Genomic DNA, 25,911 nt, shown 5'->3' with positions numbered 1-25,911 from the left:
TCTATCTGTACACAACTTATGAAAAGGAATAGAAAGACAAAATCAATGAGAAACAATTATGTCATTGGATATAAGTTATGTGATAACTGAATAGCAAAGGGAAGAGACGAGGGAAATTGCACCAAGATGATTTAATTTTAGGGCTGATTCTCCAGTGTCTTATGTAGCACATAAAAATATTTATAATATTTTACCACTTTCTCCAATATATTAAAATGTCATAAGGTAATGGGGAACAGACCCCATTTTGCTACAATATGGCTGCTAACTGCATACACTTCAATTTTTAGATCTATTGCCAGACTTAAAAGACTAGTTATCCATACATATTTGGTATGGTCTTAGACACAGCTCTCTGCTTTCTAGACACAGATGATGTAATGAAGGTAACACTACTACGAGCCACTCATTACTCAGTTCAACCCTGGCACAAATCTATTTAAGTCTGGTATTCAAACCCTAAGATGCATTTGACTTTTACCATTCACATACCTGTTAGAAATGACTTAGTAATGAGTAACTCCTATACATCTTCAGAAGGGCAGAGCCCCTGCCCTGGCGTGTTTTGGCACTGTTGCAAACCATGAGACAATGTGATAGTAACGACATCAAAATATCTTGTCCTCATAGCACAAAACTCTTTCCCCATGGAATTAATACATGCTTTGCCAGATTATACAAACAAAATGCCAGGACATTCATCCATCACTAGCAGTGTACCCCAGGGCTCAAAATGGTCCGGTCCCATTCAACGTCTCGATTAATGATCTGGATGATGTACCAGAGCACACTGTCCTGGTTCCAGCTGGGACAGGGTTAACTTTCTTTCCAGTAGCTTGGGGGGTGTGCTGTGTTTTGGGTTCGGTGTGAAAGGAGCGTTGATGGCCCATTGATGCTTTGGCTGTTGCTGGGTGATGCTTGCACCGGGAGGAGGGAGCACAGCCGGGGTGGTGGACCCAGCTGGCCAATGGGGTATTCTATACCATGTGACATCATGCTCAGTATAAAAACCGGGGGGGGGGGGGGCTCGCCCCCGTTCGTGACACGCGGTCGGCGGTCGGTGAGCGGTTGTGTTGTGCATTGCCTGCTTTGTGTATTCTGTTATTGTTGTTGTTCTCATTGTTATTATTACTGTTCTACTTAGTTTTATTTCAATTATTAAACTGTTTTTATCTCAACCCGGGAGCTTTCCTACTTGTGCCCTCCCGATTCTCTCCCCCATCCCACCGGGGGGGGGGTGATCGAGCGGCTGCGTGGCGTTTATTTTTGCTGGCTGGGGTTAAACCACGACACACCCTCAGCAAATTTGCTCATGTTCCAACCTGGGAGGAGTGGCTGACACACCAGAGGGTTTTGCTGCCTTCCAGAGGGAAGGAACCTCAACAGGCTGGAGAAACGGACCGACAGGAACCTCATGAAGTTCAGCAAAGGGAAGTGCAAAGTCCTGCACCAGTATATGCTGGAGGCTGGCCAGCTGGAAAGCAGCTTTGCACAAAAGGATCTGGGGGTCCTGGTGGACACAAAGTTGAACATGAGCCAGCAATGTGCCCTTGCGGCAAAGGCGGCTAATGGTATCCTGGGGCTGCAGTAGGAGAGGTGTTGCCAGCAGGTTGAGGAAGGTGATCCTTCCCCTCTCCTCAGCACTGGTGAGGCCACACCTGGGGTACTGTGTCCAGTTCTGGGCTCCCCAGTACTAGAGAGATACAAAACTACTGGAGAGAGTCCAGCAAAGGGTCACTGAGATTGTTTAAGGGACAGGAGCACCTCTCACTTGAGGAAAGGCTGAGACAGGTGGGACTGTTCAGCATAGAGAAGAGAAAGCTCAGGATGGATCTTATCAATATGTGTCAATATATGAAGGGAGAGTGTAAAGAAGACTGAGCCAGGCTCTTTTCAGTGGTGCCCAGTGACAGGGCAAGAGGTGACGGGCACACACCGAAACACAGGAGGTTCCGCCTGAACATCAGGAAACACTTTTTCACTGAAGACTGGCACAGGTTTCCCAGAGAGGTTGTGGAGTCTCCATCCTTGGAGATACTCAAAAGCTGTATGGACATGGTCCTGGGCAGCCTGCTACAGGTGACCCAGGTTGAGCAGGGTGGTTGGACAGGATGACGTCCAGAGGTTCCTTCCAACCTCTGCCATTCTGTGACTCTGTGGAAGAAGATATAGCCAAGCACACACACTTACTGACATTTTCAAAAACACATCAATAGTTCACTTTCTGTGAAATCAGTGATCCTGAACTCTTTGGAAAAATCAAACACAGAATGGAGATTAGAAGAATTTTAACAGAAATGAAACACAGAAATGCTTCTCGAAAATTCCACTAGCTACCAAACAACATATTTAGGGACCTAAATAATTTTGAAAATCTAGTCATATTTGACTTGTTCAAGATTATATGAGGAGTCTGTAACTTGCTGAAGAACTAGGAACTTTCCAATCCTCAGACACAGATCTGTATTCTTTTCCACCTACAGATAGACACTATCCTTGAATTGCTTTGCTATTCATACACCAACCAAGGCGGATCCTGAGGACCTTGTATTTCTGCTCCTTAGATATTTCCACAGTACTCTTAGATGTAACATGTCACTTTACATTTTTAGTAAAGTACATTTCACATTTGGGATTTTCTATAAAAATACAATCACAAAGTAATGAAAGTCCAATGTATCAGACAATAAAATAACGTGTAAAAGTCAAATTATTCCTCAGACAAGTATACATAGTTTTTATGGATATCATGATGCCCTACCTACTTATAACCATAGGCAGAATCTGGTCTCTTGAAGTAGTTTAGTCACATTGCTATAACTGCATTTCACATTTCACATTCCTATTAAGAAAGAAACAATACTGTGCTCTGAAACTTGTATACCTGCTGTCAGATTATTCATCATAAGACTATATTAAGCATGTTCCTTTAATTACTTTAAACACTTCATTTTAAATAACTACAATTCTATTAATTCTTTTGGCTTTTGTTTTACAAAAGCAATCAACTCTAAGCTTTACTGTCCTACAACACATACTTGTATTTCTTTACTGTTCCAAGCAACAGCAGTAAAAGTGTATGCTATGCTATGCTGTATCAGTATGAAGTCAGTACCAATGCAGACGGCAAAATTACAAAAAAGTTGATAAAGCAAGCTGCAATATGAAAGGCTACGTTAGAAAATGTTAATATTTAAATGTTACCTCCAAAAAATAAGAATAAGAACCCTACAACGGTTCTTACCTGTTGAGATGGATGAAACTACCTGCTACTACCTACTACCTGAAACTACACCAGGTGCTCCACACTGTATACAACAAAGCAAAGTGAAGGTGCAAATATTTTGGCTGCTCTGCCTCGTATGACTGGCCCACAGTCGCACTATCTATTGAAGTGAAACAGGTCTACTCTCTTTCGTGACATGATCATACCTTAAAAATGACAATAGTTGAGTACTCTTAAAGAACTTCTTCAGAGATCATTACCAACATTAAAGATGCACAGAAAGTACAAAGATAATTATACTGCCTACCTGCAAACTACTGGGAAGCTGAAGTTGTGATGGGGTAGGAGGTGGAGACACCAGGTTTGGTTCTGCTAGAGCCAGGTCAGCTCCTGAAGAAGTCAAGCATCATGAAATTCAAACTAATAAGCACTCCCAAGAGCTTTAGGTCTCAACACAGTACAATACAGGTGAAGAACTACACCATTCAATGAGTACTCTCAAGCTCAACTCCATTCCACTCCTGGCTATTTAACATGAACTAATGAAGCATAATAATTTTTAATGACATTTCATTTAATTCTCAGTTTTTGTGGGGTAGAAAATTAAATAACCCTTTCTTATCACCCATCAGTCTTGAAACAAGTGCCTTCTACTGCTTTCAGAAGAGCAACATTTGACTGATACAAATATGAGAGGAGAATTTGGTTCAGTTTCTGTTAATGTCAGCTGTCTGTGTAACCTAGAAAATTACTCTTAATTTACCACCTCCCTGTAAACAGGATTGTAAAGAGATAGACCCTGAAACACAGGATCTTTGCAACGTGACCTGAAATCCCCACTTTACACTGGTATATACACCCACCCATTCCAGACTACAATGTACTATCTTTATCTTCTCTTTGCCACACTACTTCTCATAGCCATTACTTTTCTTTTCAAAATTTCAAATCACTGCTACCTTAAGAGACAGTACTGATATGATGTAACCTTTCTCACAAGATAACATTGTTTGAAGAATTTATGGACCTATTTTACTTTAAAAAGCTTAGGTGTAATGATATTTGAGAATCTTTTACTTTGTAATATTTTGCCAAAACAGACACACCTAAGTAGTGGCAGCAGATGGAAAAGGTTAAAAGTATCAACTCCCAAATTACCAACTTTGCTAGGCCACCTTCCCTTCATAATTTAGACCCTTCTGTTGGAGATTTGAAAACATATTCTAGACAGATGACGTGTTAACAGAATCATTTCATGGTTCAGTGTCTTCGCAGTATGATTTATCTCTATCTCTAGGCACTGGAGGTCCCTTTTCAGGAGATTTATAAGTTAGATCCAAGAATTCATTTTGATGACGGAGAACGTGTGCATCATTGCAAAACAGAACATTAACATTTGCTCTAAAATAACGCTTCCTTCTCATTAGCAGTTTTAAGAATAAGTCTCATGCATGTAGTATCACAACTGTTTCCAAGACACTGCACATACATATAATAAAATTTTCATGAATGAAAGAGGTTTTTAAAATTTGCATTAGTCCATGAACATGTATCTCCTTCTCTACCAAATCTACATTATACATACAGAAACAAGGTCCAGAAGGCTAGTGTCTAATGAAACATATGACTTAAAATTTAACAGCATTTTCTTCTTCACTCCATTTTTGCTATCAGATATTTGCTGCAGACACTACATTTTCTGTAGGACAAGAAAAGTGGTTAACCACTGGAAGATGCCTAAGCATCTGGTCCACAGCTCAGGCTATATTATCAAAAAGACAGAGTTAATACTTAGACACCTTAAAAAACACAGTGTTTTCAAAAGTGCTCAGCATCTAGCATCTCCTGCTGTGAAACACTGGTCAGGTTTTCAGGGGAGTGCAGCACAGTGGGTTCACCTATTTTTCATGCCTGACTTGACACACTCAGTGAATTCTGAGGGTTCACCTGCCCTCTTGAAATCAGCTATTTTGTTGAGATAAATTCCATCTCTAATCACATTTTGTGTTGCTTGACTCAGTGAAAGGAAACCTTTTTACTGTTCTGTTCAAACAGAGACTTCTGGTAGCTGCAAGACAGAATTCTAGATGTGAGAAACAATGTAAGTTTGTCTGATTCAGGACAATGATCAACAATATCAGATCACCAGTGCATGTATGTCACCCACTTGACACTGCAGGGAGTTTGTAGTTACAGTATAAAACACACTAAAAATGAAAGACAGGGAATAACACATCTTTTTGCAGTCTTTCAACTAATGCTAATTATCTAACAGAAGCATTTATAGGCCTTTCACTAGAATCTTCGTAATAAAATCCTTACCCTGAACAAGATGGGGGAAGAGAACTGTAAATAAGAAAGATAAGTCATGTTCTTTATTTAGAAGGGCACAGCAATCAGACAAGACAATTGCTGCTCATGTTGAGGAAATGGAGGAGACAGACAGACATGATTGAGGCCTTATCTACAATGTCCTGTTAAGAACTATCTTCAAACAAAACACACTCAGCAGACAGGATCCTGATCAGAGACAAAAGTATTTGAATCTTTTTCCAGCAATGCTGAAAGGACAGAGATGTGAAAACTATAAAATAAAAACAGTCACAAAAATACAGAGTTAGGATCCTCAGCTTAGGAACTAACGGAGAATGCAAAAATCAAACATCTTAGTGCCAACAGAACTTTCCTTATTATGAACTTCTGCCTTACAAACCAGCCTCCAGTCTTATTTGACAGCTCACAGGGCTACCACTACAAGTTCTGTCATTTCTATATAAATACTAGCCTGCACAGAGAAGTATGACTGGGAAAATCCTAATTTCAACAGTCTTCCAATGACATATATACCTAGGGTGGGATAGAGAGAATGTTCATGGCAACTGGAATGTTTTATTGTGAGATATGTTGTTTTCCATTAATGTCCTCCAAAGAGGGGAATGTAAAATATTTCAAATAGAAATGATGAAGATAAATCTGGATTTAAATGGGCATAAGGGGCCTCCTCTTCCAGCAATACCATATGACCCAAACATCTTGGGGTCCTATGATGTATCCACAGACATGCTCCTTTGCAGACCTCTGAGCCATTCAATCTGGAGCTTAGTCCATCCCTGGTTCAAGTTACATAATTCAGACATGGACCTATGTTAGTTGGAGGTGGTAAGTTTAACAGAAGTCTTAAGTTTGGGAATAAAGTTTTCATTCCCCTAGAGAGTTTCCTGGGGACTGAAATTTTGACTGTGCTTTGCTGAATATTTAATTTTCTAAAGCAGTGTCACTCTGATGTTCCCTTCCATCGTTACAAATGCTGTATAGAAAGTGTAGAGAAGTGTAATTTCTTACCTACTGGAAGAATATTTAGGCTTTGTAACTAGTACCATCTGAATTTAATACCTTATTTGCTTCTTGTTTAGAGAGCACAAACAGTGTAGGATGTTTGGCTACTGTTAGCTTCTCCCATTTTCCTGCTTAAATTAGCACATAAAAACAGTAAAAGCCTAATCCTTGACTTGAGTTCTACACAAGAAGACATCTCCAAAGGTCTTGGGGGTACGTAACTGCTGAAAATCATTCATTCAATGGTTGATTCAAACCCTATAAAGTCAAAGACTCACTGATTTCAATTACATTCATTTAAGACTAAGGCCTAGCTCCACAGCTCACTAAATTGAAACTCAACGCCAAGGCTAATGGCACAATTACTGTCTGTCTCTAGGAAAAAGCCAATGACTAAACTGACACAGAAACTTAACTACTTTATTCCCTACTTGAGAATGGAAGAATTCTGAGGAAACACACACAGAGATTTCTGTACCTAGCTTTGGCAATTTCGCCATTACTAACATTTTTAAGTACATTCATGAGAACAGATTATTCAGTGCTTGGTAACAAAACTTGAAAACTATTGCAAAATTTTCTGCTAATGTAAAGATATCAGCAGCACACAAAACCAGACCAGTCTAACACACAGAAGGCAGTATAAATAGAAAGATATGGATCAACTGTAGTCAAGAATGTAAGGGAACAAGGAAATAATTCTTGATAAATCTCTGCCTGAGTCATGTCCAAGTGTCATTTACTGTGAATAGCAATTTCACCTCTTCTCCAAACTAAAGTCAAATCAGCCCAATCAACAAAAATTATCCTGGGAGAACACAGAAATCAGATATGTGCAGTAAATAAATAGCCCATTACATTTATTGCTCATTATTCGCAGTACCTTTTTACACTTCCAGATAAAATGGAGCTTGACTGTAGGGTACCACAGCCACACCATAACTGTGCAACGTGCATTGGTGTCATTTGGTATTAGTGCATTTAGTACATTTAAGAATAGCTGAAACCTGATTTGCCAGTTTCACATCAAACCACAAGAAACCGCAGCCGAAAGAGGAGCTGTTATCAATAAATTAAATTATGTATGTCTCTGTGAGAAATTAAGAGTATGGGTACATACACAATTGTTTCCTGACCTAGGTCTTGAAACTACCTCCAGAATCCCAGAATTAGAATTGTGTACTTTAGTATTCAGCTCCATTGTACGCCAATATTAATATGGTTTGAATGGCAAATTACAGTTGTGAGATAATTTCGGAAACTGCTAACCTCCTGCTAGTGGCCATTTTCCAGATGAAAGCAAAACCTAGCCGAACAAGTTATTTCTCACTATATCCCTCAGGAGCAGTAAGCTCCAGACTTCACTTGAGAGCACTGCTGTCACCATTCGTGAACTGAGGACAGTTAGCTGAGTGAGCCCTTCCTCCATCTCACCAGATGTGCAGAATTACATCTTGATTTAAACAATGGGTGGAGCATAGCCCACTGTAGGGAAAGGTCAGGCAGGCAGCCTCTTGCAGAAAGCAGGGGGTGGCAGGTGTTAGTGGTTACCACCCCTCAGCTGAGACAAGAATTCGAGCTGCATGAATACACTGCCTCTCATTCACCCCACCCTAACCTAAGCTGTTTGATTGCCAGTATCAGCAGAGCAATTTTAAAACATGAAGATCCCTGTGCACAGCACAAATGCATCTGGAGATGTGACAAGTGCAGTCTCAATTAAGAAACTTGTCGAGTCCAGAGGCTAACTGTATTTTCACTGAGCCAAAAACTAGGCTGAGAGCTTTGGCTCAAATGCACGATGGATGCAGAGAAAGTCTTGGGCAAGAAACTGAAAAGCAATAACAAAAAAGAGAAGAAAACAACAAAAAAAGAAAGAGCAGGGTTCCTTTTCTTTTGATTGGATCTTACAATGACATTAAGTCATGTGGAGAGGGGAAATAGGGATTGACTGTACCTCTCCTCTTCTCATAAGGCAGCTAAGGGTTACCGAATAAAGCTAGCAAGTGGCACACAAAAGGAGAGAGTTCTTCCAATAAAATATAGCTACCCTGTAGGCTTCTTTGCTACTAGGTGTTATAGTAGGTGAGAATTTGTATTGGATAAATTCAGAGATGATACTCAAGGATACTAACTACCTACCTAAGAATGACCAAATGGCTTAACATTTGCATTTATAACTTCAGATGCAGATATTATCATAAAAGCAGAAAGCGTAAAGATACCAGATCCCTGAGCTCAGAGGATTTTGGATTGAAGAGTCTCAGGTGGTGAGCTGCAATGCTTCTATATGTCGCTCAACAGCCAGTGCTTGGAAGAACCACTTTCAACCTGAGAAGAGCCTCAATGCTCACGTTGAAAATGCTGTTAAAAATGTGTGAATTGCAGCACAGATATCAGGAACTGCACTAAGATTACTTCTAAACTGTCAAACTACTATAAGAGGGGAATGCACCTTCTGGTCATATTTACTATCCCTCTGAATTGACTTCAAACAAGTATCAGGAGAGAAGTTCTATCTCCTATACCCCAGGCCCTTACACCATCCAGCACTTATCATAGTCCACTTTACCTAATATGAATGCACAGTTACCAGCAGCAGGGTTATTTTATGCTATGCATAAAATGCAAAGCAGAGAGAAATCTCTTTACTTGAAAATTACTACCATTCTATTCAGTAAATGTACCCATTATTTAATTCATCAGATAGATACTTCACCTTTGTTTTGCTAAGTCATACAGAGATGCAACAGCAAATAGGGAAAGAGGTAAACTATAGATAGAAATCAAAGCCTCTACATGCCCTATTCTATGTATCTTCCTATTGCTTGCTGTTACTTTTGGTATGACTTCTGTCCTTTTCAGCTGTTTTGAATGTTGATAAAATTTATAGATACTGCTTCACTAATCTGAAGCCTCCCTCGCTGCCGTAATGGCCAGGACCTGTTTTACACTTGTGCAAAGGCAACAAAATGAACCGCTGCTTCAGCATGAATAATTTTGGAAAGAGTGGTGGCAGCTCATGTCTGAGCTGGGTAGAAGGAGATAAGTATATGACGCAGAATCCAGCACAACTGCATCTGCATATAAATAGACTTAATCAGAAATGCAAATTGCAATCAGAAGAAATTTTTAAAGCCTATGATAACTGTGCAGATAACAAAAGGTCAAACACTTGTATTGCTGAAGGTTTTAAACTGTTATCAGTCAGTGGTGAGTTTTTCTTTATGAGCAAAATGTGGAAAAGACCAGTATATGCCAGTTTAATCAATGATGGACAAATTCTTTCTATATTTCCTCTATTATTACAAAGGTTCTGTTGTTAAACTCTATTTTACACTGTCAATCTCATCTTAACTTATTCAGGAAGACTCAACAAAATGAAAACAAAATGAATCCAAAAATAGACAGCATGAAATAATACAGCTAATTTATATGGCTATACATAGAGGGAATTTCTATCACTTTTTCATATCCATGTATGACAAGCCAAATCTTCGCATTTTAACATCCTTGGGTAAATGAAGAAATAAATTATGACTACAGTTTGCTGAAACTGCTGGACTGCTTCACAGCATTGTCAAAACTGTGTGGTTTTCTTCCACGGTAAAACAAGCCTAAGACTCTAGGGGAATAACATTTGAAAATGTTATTCAACAGTTACAAATGTTGGCTTCTTCCTCTTTTGAAACAAATGTTTTCATCAATAGTAGCTAAGAAAAGTACTTTTGAAGGGCGGTACCTTGATATTATATGATTTTATATTCTAAGATACGAATAAAATAAATACGTAAGTCTTTATCATTTCAGGGCGTTCTAAATATAAATTATTGTAGAAGTCAGGCTGGAAAAAAAGTCTTTAACATTACAGCTTTTTAATGTCTTTTCCTATGAGACATTCTTAGGATTTGAAGCACAAATGTTTACCAAATATTTCTTTGCCTTTGAACAAACTAGTGAGTGAAGAGAGCCATCTAGTGCCATACCTTGGAATTTTAAAAAGGGTTTTCACTGGATGCATGTCAAATAAAGGAGGATCTCCATCCCCCAGTTCAATAGCTGTTATTCCCAAGGACCATACGTCACATCGAGCATCATATGAGTAGTCATACTGTTGTTCACAAGCAATGACCTATCAGAAAAAAGCAGAGAAAACAAGGCTTTAACCTAAGGTACAATTCACGCCATCCTAGTGTGACATGAAAGCACTTTTTTGAGTCATGTCTAAAATCCTATGTAGCTTTCAAATCCATAGCTTTGCTTGTATATCCCAGTTAGGAAAAACCCCACAAAAATGTAACAGTAAATTAGAACTTCTCTTAGGTTTGTTTTCTTTAAAAACAATCTCCCTCTTTTTAAAAATACATTAAGCTCCATGGGATGCTTCAAATATCTATACAAAGAACATCACTCTACTAAATTCTGTTTTTGAAAGCACTTCTTACAGAAATCTATTACAATAGCAGAGAACCGATTGATGTTATTCTTATTAACTTCTATGACTATTCATGAGGATAGACTGATTCGCACAGCTGTTTTTTAGATAAGAATATTCCATCAGTCATTTCTGCCAATTTTTTTTTTCTTTTAGTTTGTCTCTATTAGATTTGAGTAGTTTAAAAAAAAATCTTAATTAACATACCATGTACCTTGTCTAAGAAAAACTGAAGTTAACAGGAATCTCTCCTTGGACATCAGAACTGTTTTACATCACAAACTGGATGCACACTTTCAGTTAACACACTGTTTGCATTCTAATCATAAGCTAACCATTCATATAAGCTGGAAACAATTCTGCATCTAAAAGGGAGATTCAAACTGAAGTTTAAATTTAGCCCTTATCTTTGCAAAGATATGAGACAAAAATCGCAGCTTCACCGTCTTTTATTCTATCATGATTTGGAATCCTGTCTCAAGTTTGCCTTCCTAAATCTCATCAATTAGACCAACTGCTTTGAAAATTTGTCAGATCCCCACATATTGCTAGTATTGGCTTCCATGATTTTTCTCATAGTTTTAAGTATTGTTACTAATTTGTACTTAAGATAAACAGAACTTCTGACAGCATGTCTTAGGGTGGCTGTATCTATGTTCTAGAAAAGATTTTTTTTTTTTTTTTTACTTCTGTATTACTTCTGAGTTCTTGTGTTAGGGCTTCAATTTCGGACAATGCTTTGCAGAGATGCCAACATGCAAGTCAGCACCCCAGGTAGCTGCTGGCAGAGCGCCGCTCACAGCCTGCTGTAAGAAAACCTTTCCTGAAGAAGCTGCTGATTCCAGCTTAAGCTCTTGCTTACTTTCGCCTTAAGCTGCACCTAACAGAGGCGTTCCTGCCTCTAGTAGAGATTCTATCCAACAGGCTCATAGGACCTGTCAATTTCTTACTCTGGGACTCATGACCTCATCATACAGCACTCATATATTTTATCAGAAATCACGGGTGTTGAACATACATACTAGTTAAAATAATACCAAATTTTTTTTTTTTTGCAGTGAAGCTGGACATTAGTTAATTCTTTGCTATATACTAATAGCTCAGTTATTTTCCTAGAGCAAATCAGTCCAGAAAAATTAAGACCTTCCCTGAATTTTCTATCAATCTTTTGACAAGTGTTGAGATCTCTCTCTTCCTCCTCAATTTTTCCAGGCTAGTATGCCAAAGAAATTGCTTTTCATACCCTACTAAGGGTGGTATTTCCCCTTTATTGTTGTAATGTCAAAGAATCTTCTGATAGAGTATTAGACCAGTGTTTCTCAACTATTGTCTAAGGGTACGCTGGTGATCTGTAAGACATGATAAAGTGGTCAGCAAAATGTCTCCAAACCATCTGAGAAAAACATACATAGACATTCCCCTACACATCAACTATCAAATAAACAGAATGGGTAAAAATGAAAGTAAGCACTGCAAAAGAGGGTTCAGAGATTTTTTTCTTCAACTTGAAGAGGCAGAGTTTTGTTAGCTAAGGCGGTGTTTTTCAAAGTTGTCACACGAAGATCATTCTCCCACCTCCCTTCTCTCTTCAACAGAATGTCTTAAGTGAAAGCTCTGCAATATTTCTTAGTTCTTCAGAGTGCATTAAAGCCTTGATCTTATCCCAAAGATCCCTCTATCTCTTGAAAAAGATGAGTTTTACTGTGCAGTAGATAGGTTCTACGCAACTCAAGCAGAGCGCTTTAAACCACCATCCTTATTTCAGAGGTCTATATGATAATTTCATTTCCTTATACCATGACTTAGAGAGAAGGTAAGAAATCAGATTTGATGTAAAAACTTGTAAGAAAGTCAGTGTGGAGATCCATCAGAGATACTTAAATAATATATTCTGAAGAGGTCAAACTTGGTGTTGGCTGGAGTTTCCTTCATTGCAGTTTTGCTCAGAGATTGAAAGGGAAGCTTGTATTTCTTGATTATTTTTGTCTCTTTATACAGTTCCCCAAATTATCTGTATACTCAAGGATACTTCCTCAAAAAAAAAAAAAAAAAATCATGCAAGTCAGCTTCCAAGGCCATGATTCAGAAGTTGGAAGTAGCTTATCCCTATGTGACTAATTAAATGCACTATGTTCTCCCTCCTTTTTTAACACATGAAATGTATTTATCCGCTTAGTTAAAAAGCTGCTAGTGAAATAACTTGAAGTGACTACCTCAGAAGTTGCCTGGTTCTCATCAGTGTGTTGAGTCCTTTGCAAATACTTGTTTATTTGTTCTCAAGCTTTATGATGCAGAGGAATGCATTTTCAGTTTCAAGGGAAGGAAAAGAAGGACCTGCTCAAGGTCACACTGGACTTCATCAGCAGTGCCACAAACATAGCTGGTCTCCCACATTCAAAGACACCACCACTTTTTCCTCTATCACAGTTGCTTCTAACTAGAGGCCGATGGCAAAACTTGCTATGTATCTCAGTCTTAGAAAGTTTAACAAGCTAGTTTAATAAGCTACACTAAAATATGAGTATCAGAGGGTTTTGCACTCATAATGGATGGGGAAAAGAAAGTATACTGCAACTGCTGTTTTAAAAAAGAAAAGAAGTCTTTGAGCTTTTTTTCAGCTTCACAATGTATTACATACCAAACAAAGAGAAAGGATATATAACGCATCTTTGTATGTCTTCTGCTCCACAGCTAACAGCTACACCTCCAGTAAATATGGTACATGGCAGTAAAATGACACGATGGCAAAATACTGGCACTCTAACCAAGGGGAATTAAACACTATCAGATTCTCCTCCATTCTGATATCAGAGCCTGCAGTGATTCTTTTAGAAAAATATTCCCCTTAATATGCATTCTCTTTGTTTACAAAAATTCAGCCAATGGACCATGCAACCCAGTATGTTTTAGACAGTTAGCTTGATGATAGTGAGATCAGCCTCACAGAAAACATACAAAATGAACTGCTCTTCTGACACTGAGTATGCAGCTTGTATATGAATTTAATGATCTCTATGGTTTGAAACAAGTCTTCAATTTCTGTGGGATTTATCATTAGAATCTTACCAACTTATGTACCACTTAGAGAAACACAAATGCCACTAATTTTAATTTTTAAAGCAAGAATCAAATTTTACAGCTTTTTCCTTGATGAAAGGTGCACATCAGCAGTTTGCTTTATATGTTGGCTAGCAGACAACACTCTGCCTCGAAATCTGAAGAAGAAAGAGTTCTCTCAGTCATAGTTTACAAGCTAAGTCCTTGGGAATGCCCCAGTCCTGTTCTGCCTTGAAAACTATTGCAACTCCTTGCAGAGCAAAAATCTTTAAAGGTCAAATACAAAAAGGAAAAATGCCATTGACTTATCTTTTATTATGTTCCTGTCTCTATCAGGAACTCAGAGATACTTATTTTTTGGAAACATCTGTCCTTTTCGGTCGGAGTTCTGGAGCTGAGAGTGCCTCTCAGCAGTGCTGATGCCTGCTCTGCCCAGTGGGGCATGAAGACAGAGAGCCCAGAAGAAATGATCTAAAACTGAAGAAAATGCTACTTCCTTTCTCTACCTTGTGCAAAGACATCATCATATCTGTACCTATTTTATACCCAGCAAAATCCTCTCCTGCTTGTACAAGCAAAAAAGAAGATTGCTGCAAACACTGTGTTCATGCCAAAGCTTCAGGGAGTGATGTAGTTAATCCTGAGATTTGCCAGTAAACACCATGGGAATAAGCACCAACTCTTTCACTTTGGCATGGGCTGGTTATGTGCCCACAGTGGCCTAGGTTGCTAAGGAGACAGGCTGTCACCTTTTGTATTAGTTGTAATTTCATCATTATTTCATGCCCAGCCATACTGCCATAGGATGGAAAGCACCTAAACACCACACAGAGAAACAGACAATGTGATGGTAGTTGTCAACACTAATTGTGCTGAGGGGACAGGGTGAGGTGGAGGAGAATTCACTGGTCTGGCAAAGACAGCACATAAACAAATCAGTCACACTAATCGGAGGGAATTTAGAGAAGCCAGTGATTAGGCATTCTGTGTGATTCATCACTTCTACAGAAACACAAAACTTCACAGAGATACACAAGATGATTCACACCCTGACAAGAAGACTTTATATTCAAGGATATAATTCTACTTGTTCTGAAATCAATGCAAAGATTTCTTTGAACTTCAGCAAGCCCATAAGTAGATCACAGGTGGATTTAAAAGAAGGAAAACAGGTAATATGGAGAACTAGCTGTTATTTGTACTGACTTGTGGGCAGAGAGGAAGCTATACATATGTTTAGCTGAAGCAAAATACATCAAACCCTTTTAAGTTTACCCAGAATTATTAGAAGTGAACTTACTTTCATTTTGCCTCAGTATATACAGTGCACATACAAAGTATAGCTGCAAGCATACACAATACCGATAATAGCAGTACAGATGTGCTACCTGGAGACGATTGCTACACAATTAGCGCTGGTGACCCACCCGCAGAAAGGAGTCTGGAGTTAAAAAGGTTGATGCTCCTGAAGAAAGGCGGTGCTGTACTCATCTGACGTAGCTAACTAAGCAGCTTATGAGGTGTGCGAGCACAATGCTGAAAAGCACTGCGTATGTAAAATGAGTGTGGCACAAAATTGTTACCCTTGCTGCAAGGAGAACAAAATTGCTAGCTATGCAAGTCAAATGAAATAAACCAACTGAACTTCTGTGCTCCACCTGACACTATGTAACCCAACTTAATTTATCTACATAGGAAATATAATATTAAATATTCTTCTAATTCCTATGCACTGGGGGGGAGGGCGGGGGGAAGTCTTTCATGATAGCATTTAGCAGCACTGGGGATACTGAATTACCCGGACCAAATTGATACCTATCTATCTCTATCCCCCCGTCCTTTCCTCTTTCCCTCCCTCCCTCCCTCCCTCCCCTCAAACACTTTCACATAATTAAAAAAAGAGCAAATTTGTGATTGAAATTGATTCCATATTCCCCCATTTTCTTATTTGGATTTCAGTTCCTTATGTGTTATCATCATACAAATTTTTCCATGGTGTATCAGAAAATGATTATATTATTAGAAACGTTACTAAAATAAAAAATAATTAATATTTTAAATAATTCTTATGAGTAATTACACAATTGATGTTGATTCATTGAAAATTAATTATATGTCAAGTAGTTAATTGTGTTTTAACAGCTGTGAGTAATCAATTTTTATTTTTATTTTTAACTCACCCTAGTGAAATTTTCCTGAGACCATTAGACTGCTCTGGCAGCACGCTACATTTATAGGGAAACATAATACATTTTATTAGACCAAATGACACAGTGAGGAAAAACAGATAAGCTTTCAAGCACACAAATCTATTTTGTTTTATACCACAAGACTATCACAGCTTCAACATTGCTAATACTAATATCATTGACACGTTTTGTTTCTGACTCACAGATTTACTCCTGAGCAGTAAGGATATACACTACACACCTCACACAGATTTGTAAACGGTGTTTCACAAAGAAACTGAAAACTCAGAGGCAACTCCAGCCTCATAAGTAAACACATTTCGTATAGGGATCTCAGTGCAGGGCAGCATGGTACTGAAATGATTTTCTCTACTGCTTTTGGTGGGTTTTTTTGGTTTGGTTTTTAAATCTTTAAACACCCTACATGACAGTTTTACAACCCCTCCATAGCTGCTGTTTAGGTTAGAACAAAACAGAAGCATCTGCAACCCCTCCACACCCCTTCACAAGAGTATGTCCACGTTATCAAGGTTACTGGCAAGGTTCCCTGAGGTTCCCTCCAGCTGCCACGTCCTTTTCAACCCCCTCCTGCCATGCTAGCCCATAAGAAGGTCAGCTCTCCTGGAGGCAAAGGAGGAGGTGATGCGTTCTGCCAGACCCCGCTCTGCAGGGAGAGCTCATTGGTGCTGTCCTACTGCGCTCTCTGCCTCTCTTGTGTGCCTTTTAAGAAATCTCCTTTAAAGAAATCTCTGTGTCTCCTTTAAAGAAATCTCTGTATTCCGATTCAGCTTTCTGAATTCCGCTGCTTTCCTTCTGGACTTTAAGCAACTTCAGCGTAACTCCTTACTACTTGTTAAAGCTCCAGTTTGAGAGCCACAGAAAATTAAGAAAGTGGGGAGAAAAAAAATCAAGGCAGAAACTGCCATTTCTTTTATTCAATTCCTAAAGATCTGTGTTTCCAAAAAGATAACTTTGTTTAAATCATGCCAGTCAACTCTCAGAAGGTGGCATCTCAGTCACAGGCATTTCAGTCATATGCGGCCATTTAGAGACCTAATTCTATCCCACATTCTGCCACTGACCTGCTGTAAGTCCTTAAGCAAGTCATTTCACTTCTATGTCCCTCGGTTCTTCCAGACAGTCTTGCCCTAACTATTTAGAGCAATGGTTCCCACTCTTCCCCGCCCCCCTGCCCTACCACACTTACACTGTAGTAGTTCCTCTCTAGCATGCCCATACCTATTTACCACATGTACCACAGGACCGCAACTCAAGCCCAGTGCTGCATTTCAAGAGGACAGCTAATATTCCCTAAAAATAATTTCTAACACACCACGGTATCCCACTACTTTAATCTCCTGAAAGCAGGGTTGTCATTTCAAAATGTATGCCAAGTAGGCAATTCCTTTACACCCTAGGTTTAATATACTATCATAAATATAATAACGTTAAACAACAAGCAATTGTTCAAATCACAATGTAACAAAAATCTATGTTATGAATGATTTAATGCTACCATTATTTCTCTTTAACATTTATTTATCGCATTTATTATTTTTACCCACTAAATGTGTGGGATTTTCAAATATTTCACTATTATTAATCTTGATGCCAGATAAACCCAAATTCTGTAAAAGTAACAGAAGTTTTTTTCTCTGTTCCGATCTGTGAAGTTTCTTCCTAAGGACAATCAGTTATTTTTTGTAAATTACGTTTTCAATCTTATCTCATTTACTGTAATTCACGAGGTAAAAAAAAATGTAGTAAGAGCTAATTCAGTAATCTATCTTATCATTAGCTGTAAGAGAATAGTTATTACACCTTCATGGAAGATGTTATAAGGAAATATTTTCAATATTTTCCTTATTAGAGAAGGTATATAGTTCCTTATGTTTCTTTATCACCAAATACGCATACTGTTTCACTGTACAAGTGTTTTTAAATGGCTTTCAGGCAGAAAAATAAGTGTATACATTCTTGAAATCTATATCCTATTTATACTAAGTGGTGGATTCCTACAGTTCATTATAAATCAGCATTTACAAAATTCCATGCTTAGTTGGCATTTAAAGAAGTAGTGAAAACATGCATATCAGAAGAGCTAATTTTAGCTAATAAGGAATTAAAGTGAAGAGACCTAGAGCTATTAATAGGATGCTGACCTTGAGTCCCATAATGTAAGCAAAGGGCTGGGAAATAAGCTAGGTTGAAGTGTGACAAAATGAGAATATATTCAATAGTTTCAGGGGAATGTATCACTGTACTTGTTTAGAGTTAATTAAAAACATAAGCCCAGGTTAGTGATGGGGTTATCTTTTCTATGCTGTTTTTCCAACTCAGTATTTAACTACACATGAGATGTATTTACTATAAAATGGATTTTTTTGTAAATTTTTCATGTCTCCTACAATAGAGAGGTAAATAAGAGAAATCAGCCCTAATCTACCAAAAGGAAGATGGTTTTTTGACCAAATTCTAAGGCCTGAATACAGCCCTTACTGTAATATTGACTTCAGTGGAAAAGCTGCTGTGAGTCTTTGCAAAATTAGATTTTTCCCTTTATATATTTTTCAACTACATTAATGTAGTTTAATGACTTTTGAGGGTGCTTTTTTTACCAGTTTGGTTGATTTTTCTTTAGATTATGCAGAGACACAGCTTCATACTGAAACCATGCAATATTATTCATTGTTTCAGGATTAGACTTATTGCACACACATATGATCAGATTTAAAGTTTAAAAAAATACGAAGGAACATTGGAAAAAGAAAGACAATTTAAACTAGTCACCTATTGTTCTAGCACTTCAGAAATTTATTCTGATGCTCAGATGTACTGAATTTTATCCCAGGAAATATGCCTTGATTCGGCAGGGGGAAGGAAAACAGTCTATTTTCTCTGGGGCAGTCTTACTGATCGTTACTTCATCTTGGCAGGATGGTAACAAATATCCAAAATACAGAGTTGACACAGCTTTAAATAATAGTGTGACATCTGAAATCCCTCTGAAATCAATAGCAAAACAGAGGCAAGATTTTACCTCTGGTTAACTCATTATTACAGAACTCATATGATACCTTTACCAATGTCTCAGCCTTTCCTAGTGTCATGTGTCATATTTCAACAGATAGTTCTTCAAAGGATCAACTATGTTCTAATTATGTTCCTTTTAAAACGTAAGTATGCATGCACCATTGTTGTTTTTTAGCAGTTATCAGTAAAATATAACAGCATACTCCCTGTGGTTTTAAACTACCTTTACCATGTCTCCAGTTCTTTCTGACTTCAAATGTCTTTTCCTTTTTCTATTTCTGTTCTTAAAACTAGATTTGGGCCAAAGAAAACATGTACAGATTCTAACTGAGCTTGTTTCAACAGTCAAGTTTCCAGCTAGATCACGATAATATAATTATATTTGGGAAAAAGGAAAACTGCAATTCCATTTGAACTAGATTTTGTTCAGTTCTGCACTGGAGTTTGAAAACAAGACATGTTAAGGTTTAGAACTAGAGATGTAAAGGTAGTTCAGTTCAAAAGTTTCAAATCTGATTCTTCCTGCTAGCATTCAACACAATTTATTCCAGCATAACAGAAGCAGATTTTAGGTAACTTAAGTGTTTGGCAACAGGCAGCTTTAAACATCCACCATACTTAAACTATCCTGCCTTATTTATCTTTTTTTGGCATGCCTGTATTCACTGTTCCAGTTTCTGCATGTCTGTTTGTAAGTGTGAGACGACACTAATTAGGTTAAACAGCAATGATTGATTTTCAGTGAGTCTACTTTAAAGCTGCTCTCAAACTGATTCATCCTTGCCAAATTCCTCTGTTGCTTCCACACAGCCTAGTTTTTCCCTGTGTTTTCATTTTTCAGCAAAATTTTTGTTGATCACATGCTCTGCTCAAAACAAATGCTCAAGGACAAATCTTTTTGATTTGTCCTGTTGCAGCTAAAGAAGCCTCATCAGAAAAAAAGAACCCTCTAAGACGTTCGAGTCACTCAAAACTGTTAAGCTGCTGCTTTTCTTGCTGCCAGTAAGAACACTGAGCTAAATAGAACACCTTACGCCACCCTCAGTCACTGCTATTTTCCTATAACTTTTGCTATTGCAAGTACCATGCCATATAATCCCTTTGAGACATTTTGCAAACTTCATCTTAAAATACAATGGTTTTCCTCATTTTACAGATTGTTCCTGATCCAGGCTGATCTAGTGATTCTAGTTTCCAGCATATTTGTCTCCTGCTTATATCCAGTTATTCCTATCTGTCAGCTTGAATAACCATGTGTCCTTCTTCTCCAGGTTTTATTTTCCTGGCGTTTACCTTGGAAAATATTCCCCGTTAGCTTCATTTCACAAGGTGTGTTTCTCTGAAACACTCCTGTAGTCTCTTTCTCCAAGGCAAGCTTTTTCATCTCCCCTCTCCACTCCCCCTTCAGATTAAATCCATCTTTCTCACCCGTAGATAAGATGAGGTCCCATGATTGCCTTATGCATTGACTAGGCTACTATGTTTCACACACAGATAGTAAAAGTCCAATTTACAAAAAAAAAAAATTCCTAGTCTTCATGCTTTCTATTTCTCCGATTAGTAACATTTCCTTCCTGTCCAGTTATTTTATGGTATTTTTGGGTTTGACATAGATTCTATCCTATATCAAAACTTTTAGGCAGCAAGATTTTTGCAACTGTTAAGTGCTTTTCTAGTTTTTACTGATCTCACCATAGTCTCATCTAGAAAGCATTGTTCCTAATAAGCTGTTACCCAAGCACAGTTTTTCAGCTTATTGCAGTCCTAATCTTTCATCTTTCACATAAAAATTTGGCGTCAGTTGAAATATGTCATTCATATGAACACAAAGAAAGTGACTGTAGTGACTTCAGCACGAGTGTTATGCAACTTGTAATTTAAAAGCCATTTCAACAACAGCATAACAGATACCTGAGCATCTTACAGCTGTTTTGCAGATTGGTACATCTATGAAGCCTGATCGGCGTGGCTCACACAGGCATGCAAATGTGATATGAGTTACTATGCTTATGGTACTGGGTTGGTTATTTTGACAAATCTTTTCAAAACAGGAAGCATTCAAAGCTACTTCTGTTCCTGTTTTGATGTGCTATGCACATAACATACCTTGGTTACACGTGTTGTATTTTCAGGTCAAAATTTTTCAGATCAAAATCTCTGTTTATTTCTTTGGCTTTTTACCTTGAGAATGAATATTTTCAAGCAGGATGGGAGAATAAATTTGGTATGATTACTGCCTTTGATGGCAATTATTCAAGCAAAACAGTACCGTAAAAATAACTTCTAATAATCCGAGTTCAATAAAATATTTCACAGTACGTCCATTATTGTCCAGAGGAGTATTTTATAAAGGTTTCAGAATGACTGCAACCAAGGTGATTCCATAAATAATGCTTGCACAGTGGTTTCTAAGGTATCTTGTGTCTCCTTTGTGACGTAAACTGGTTGTTATGGAGATGGTAAAATTTCAACCATTCTTTGTGAGACTGTGCAAGATCAATTTTGGAGCCGTTGCAGCATCTTCTTTTCTCTGCTCAGCTATAATCAGCCTTCCTTAGCAACAGAAATAGATGTATAAAAAATACAAAATGTTTTAAAACAAATGTTTGCACAATACTTTTAACTGTTTGACATACAGAAATAGACCTGTGTGTATTTGTAACAGATGCAAATTCCATCCCAAATTCCCCAAAATTCAAATAAGTCTAATGGCATTTAACAGAAATGAAGCTACTATTGTTATGAAGGCTTAACAACTTAGAAATAAACAGACCACTCCCTTTTCATTCCCTATGTTTTAATTTCATAATCTGTACCTTACAAAAGTATTTTTTGTTTCTTAAAGAGGGGAAGGCAAAGATTAACATCTTTCACCCCAAATTTAGGGAAAGTACATAAGGGACTTTCGTTCAATAGTGTGTTAAAACTTTCTAGAGCTTCATGAAATAGAAGAAAAAGGGTTACGTCTGGGGAGTAGCATGTAAAAATATGGTCTAAGATACTTGGCTAGGCCGCCTGGAGACTATTTTTCTCCGTTTTTAATCTATGCTAGCCCATGTGTCTAAGTGCGTAGGTCCCCAGTCAATGATTAAGGTTAAAGAACATATAGCTGAGTCAGGGTTTTGCAGAGTCCTTATAGCAAGACAGGAATGTGGGAATTCCTCCTTCTCCTCCCAGACTGTATTTAGAGGCACAGACAAGCACACCAAAACATACAGTATTTGACTGGAAAATTGTAAAATTTTCAAGGACACCCTCAGTTATTTGCAGATTATCTGTACTTTTATGGAAACATTACAGAGAAGAAAATAATGAAAATTTTTAGAAATTCATTTTGTATATTCTAATAGTACATTCATTTTACTGGCCTAGATGTAGAGTAAAGTAAAAACACAGCCATAGGGAAGGGAAGAAAAGACACCCTTTTCTTCTACTATGTGGAAGAGGCAACAAAGCGTGCAATGCAATGAATGGAGACAACCAGACAGGAATGTTTGCCTACCTCAGGTGCCATCCAAAAGGGTGTTCCCACCGAGGTGTTTCTACGCAGCCGTGTGCTGGTGAGCTGGGCTGAAACACCTGGAATAAAACAGATCCAAAAAACTTGGCTTCAAATTCATTCTGTCATTTCAGTCAATTTATTTCAAGTATGTGGAAAACAAACCCCAAACCTGGGAGTACAGTTGCGGAACGCCTGGGTAAAGTAGGTGCAGCATTTGTACTGAATTCTTTGTTTGATTAATTTCAGCTTGCTGTTTTCATTCAGAATTGCTGAGAGATTTTTTGTGAATGACTCTCAGTTTGAAGTACTTTCATTCAAACTCAGAAATTCAATTGGCACCTAACTATCACAGACTTCTTTCTGCTGTTTTCATCAGTATAAACAGGAACTATTCAAATTGCAACTTGACTTTAAAACTGTTTCAGAAATTTACTCCCTGAACACTTCTGGCAGGAAACTTGTTCACTAGAGTATTTGCAGAGGCTCCTGTTCAACATAACATTTATGCACTTGCTTAAAACTTTTCCTATTGAGAAAAGCACGGAAGCTCAAGTTCACACTGTGGCTTGTACTTAGGGAGTTAAGCACATGCTTAAAACAAAGCCTGTGCTTCAGTGCTTTGCTGACTGGGGCTGTACTACTGAAGCACGGCTGAAAAAAGGAAGAATGAACTAGAGTGAAGTCAAACAATGTTAACAAATCAGAATGAACTTTCACAGCAAATCTTCTTCTGTGGTCTGGTCAACATATAATTGAATTGTAGAGTTCAGGAGCATTCCAGTAAGTTGACACAAAACAAATTTTGACTTAAAAACATACTTCACCTTAACATTGTTTAAAAACAAAAAACACAGTGGTCAGCTCCTACGGCATTACCCAGAGACAAAAACGGGCAGAAACACATTTAATAAGCATTGCCTGATGCCAATAAATAAGAAATTGGGACTCATAATTCGTAAGTTAAATAATTCGATTGCTGGCTCCAAGATTCAATGCTTTATTTATTTTTCATTTTTCAGTGTGATTGCAAGCCTTCAGTGATTTCCTGAGTACCACTGTGAAACAGTTAACGGCTAGGACTTACAGCAAGTGTCTGTGCATTTAACTCTGATCTCTCTTCAGCTAGTTTAATTTGTAGCTGCTATCTACAGACACTCCAAAACAGTGCAGAATACCAAAGAGCTGAGAGAGGGAGACAGCGGGAGAGAGTGAGCGAGCATGAGCATAAATGAATGATAAGTTGCAGACATTTTGGGTCGACTTACACCGTGACCAACATTTATTCAAATACATCATGCTGTCGAGAGCAGTTGAGGGAAGAAATGTGTGTACATTGAAAAAGCAAATTGTAAAGTCATGCAATAAAGGCAAAAAAAAAAAAGCCTCAATTAAGGATATCTGTTTAATCCTCTCTGTGACCTAACATCCATATGTACAGCCTTAAATATGAAGTAACTTTTTTTCTTCAACATTCTGCCTCATTCTGTGGACAGAATGCATAGCGTTCTCTGAATAGGTAGTTGTTTAATATTTTTTTTATTCCCATTGATTTGAGTTCTAGCTATTTATTTAGTATATCCAATCCTATACTAAATTTAAAATTATTATTTTCTTTTCCTTTTGACATGTTTCCTTCCCTCCTCATCAAACAATAAATCTCCTTAACATTCCTGCAAAATGGGAGAGGATTATTGGTTCCAGGGATTAACCTAAAAATATCCAAAGCATCCACTGTTTTTGGGTACTTAATCCGAGATCTTTCAGTTTTCACGCACTCCACATGCCTCGAGTAGAGCTGGAATAGATCTCAGCTGCAGTTCAAGAACACTTAGCTCTTCTGCAAAGGAGGACAAGATGTTTCAAACTGGCTATTGGGAAAATGAGGAACACAGTGGCCACTTCTAAAAAGTTTGATGCAAGTGACCTGCCAACATCACAGAGAAACACTGGAAGAAGCAAGAATAGTCTCCAATTTGATGCCATTCAACTGTCTGAACTGCGAGTCCCTTCTCTTCCTGAACTCCTTGCATTTTTCACTATATATCTTCCACTTTCTGCAACAAATGAGACAAACAGTTCTACAACCAATATCACCTGTGACTCAGTCCTAATTCGTTCCCAGAGTCCCTTCTGTGACTACGGCAGTGGGCTAGAGGTGAAAAATAGCAACTTAATGAAAGCTTGGTGTCTGATGCTTCTTTAGTCAGGAAGCCCACAGATATGTGGGCATTTCTTGGCACTTCCTAACTGTTACGTGTTAGGAGACACTCAAGATTTAACTCATGTCTTTTTCTGAGGTAGTCATATTCATTGTAATTTCCTGGTGTTACTGTTGTAACTTAAAAAGTAGAAAAAAAACCCCTAAAACCTAAATGTGGAATCAGAGAGACCCATGGGACACCGGAAAGGTTGGGATTCTCAGCTTCCTTGAATATGCCACTTGGAGTTGCAGCACACTGATCTGCCTTTGAAAGCCAGAGCTCCAAGCTGAGCTTCTGCTGCAGCTAAGGCCTTTGGTACATCTGATAAAAATGTTTTGCTCTGGGGAGAAACGCCAACTTTTCCCAGAATGGAGTAGTTACAAAGATCATACCACCAAAATTCCCCCAAATGAGAAGGGATCTTCCTCCCTTGTACTAGGTCAGGGACTCACTCCAAGTTTTGTTTCAGGCCATGTTTCTCCCAGCACTATTTTAATTGTTACCTTTACCACTCAACATAATGAATTTCTGTCCCTAGAAGATACTAAAGTCTCCTGTTTCCCAACTTACTTTAGCATCTTCAACAGACTTTTATGTTAAATTTATAATACCATGACAACATCAATATTAAATTTTCTTTCCACTGCATAAATTTAATATTTTTGGACTTTTTAAAAAAATATTCCTATTTGCAGAATGTTTTGGCACACCATTTTGCACTACTCTCATTTTGTGAACATTTTTCTTTACCTTCATGCACTGCTAAACAAATATCTGTTATTCACACAACACTATTCTCAATGATAATTGCCTCATGCATTTTATGGTTTCATTAATAAATCATATTACTAATAATCTGTTTCTGTTACCTTTAATAAAATTGTCCATTCCATTGCATACATATCTGAGGGACTACAGCATTTCCTTATATT

General features: G+C 37.9%; 1 protein-coding gene across 1 annotated transcript in view; it reads right to left on the bottom strand.

Annotated features, from left to right (window-relative positions):
- MYO3B (myosin IIIB) overlaps nt 1-25,911 on the bottom strand; it is a 188,341-nt gene that overhangs the window by 154,425 nt on the left and 8,005 nt on the right. Inside the window, exons 5-6 of the mRNA XM_075153187.1 lie at nt 22,779-22,855; nt 10,549-10,694 (exon numbers count right to left, since the gene is read on the bottom strand). Coding sequence (XP_075009288.1) covers nt 10,549-10,694; nt 22,779-22,855 — 223 coding nt within the window. The remainder of the gene's footprint in view (nt 1-10,548; nt 10,695-22,778; nt 22,856-25,911) is intronic.

The sequence above is a fragment of the Calonectris borealis genome, chromosome 6, assembly GCF_964195595.1.
Source record: "Calonectris borealis chromosome 6, bCalBor7.hap1.2, whole genome shotgun sequence".
Taxonomy (NCBI): domain Eukaryota; kingdom Metazoa; phylum Chordata; class Aves; order Procellariiformes; family Procellariidae; genus Calonectris; species Calonectris borealis.
Note: the sequence above shows the minus strand (reverse complement) of the source record. Positions and strands in the feature narration are given on the sequence as shown.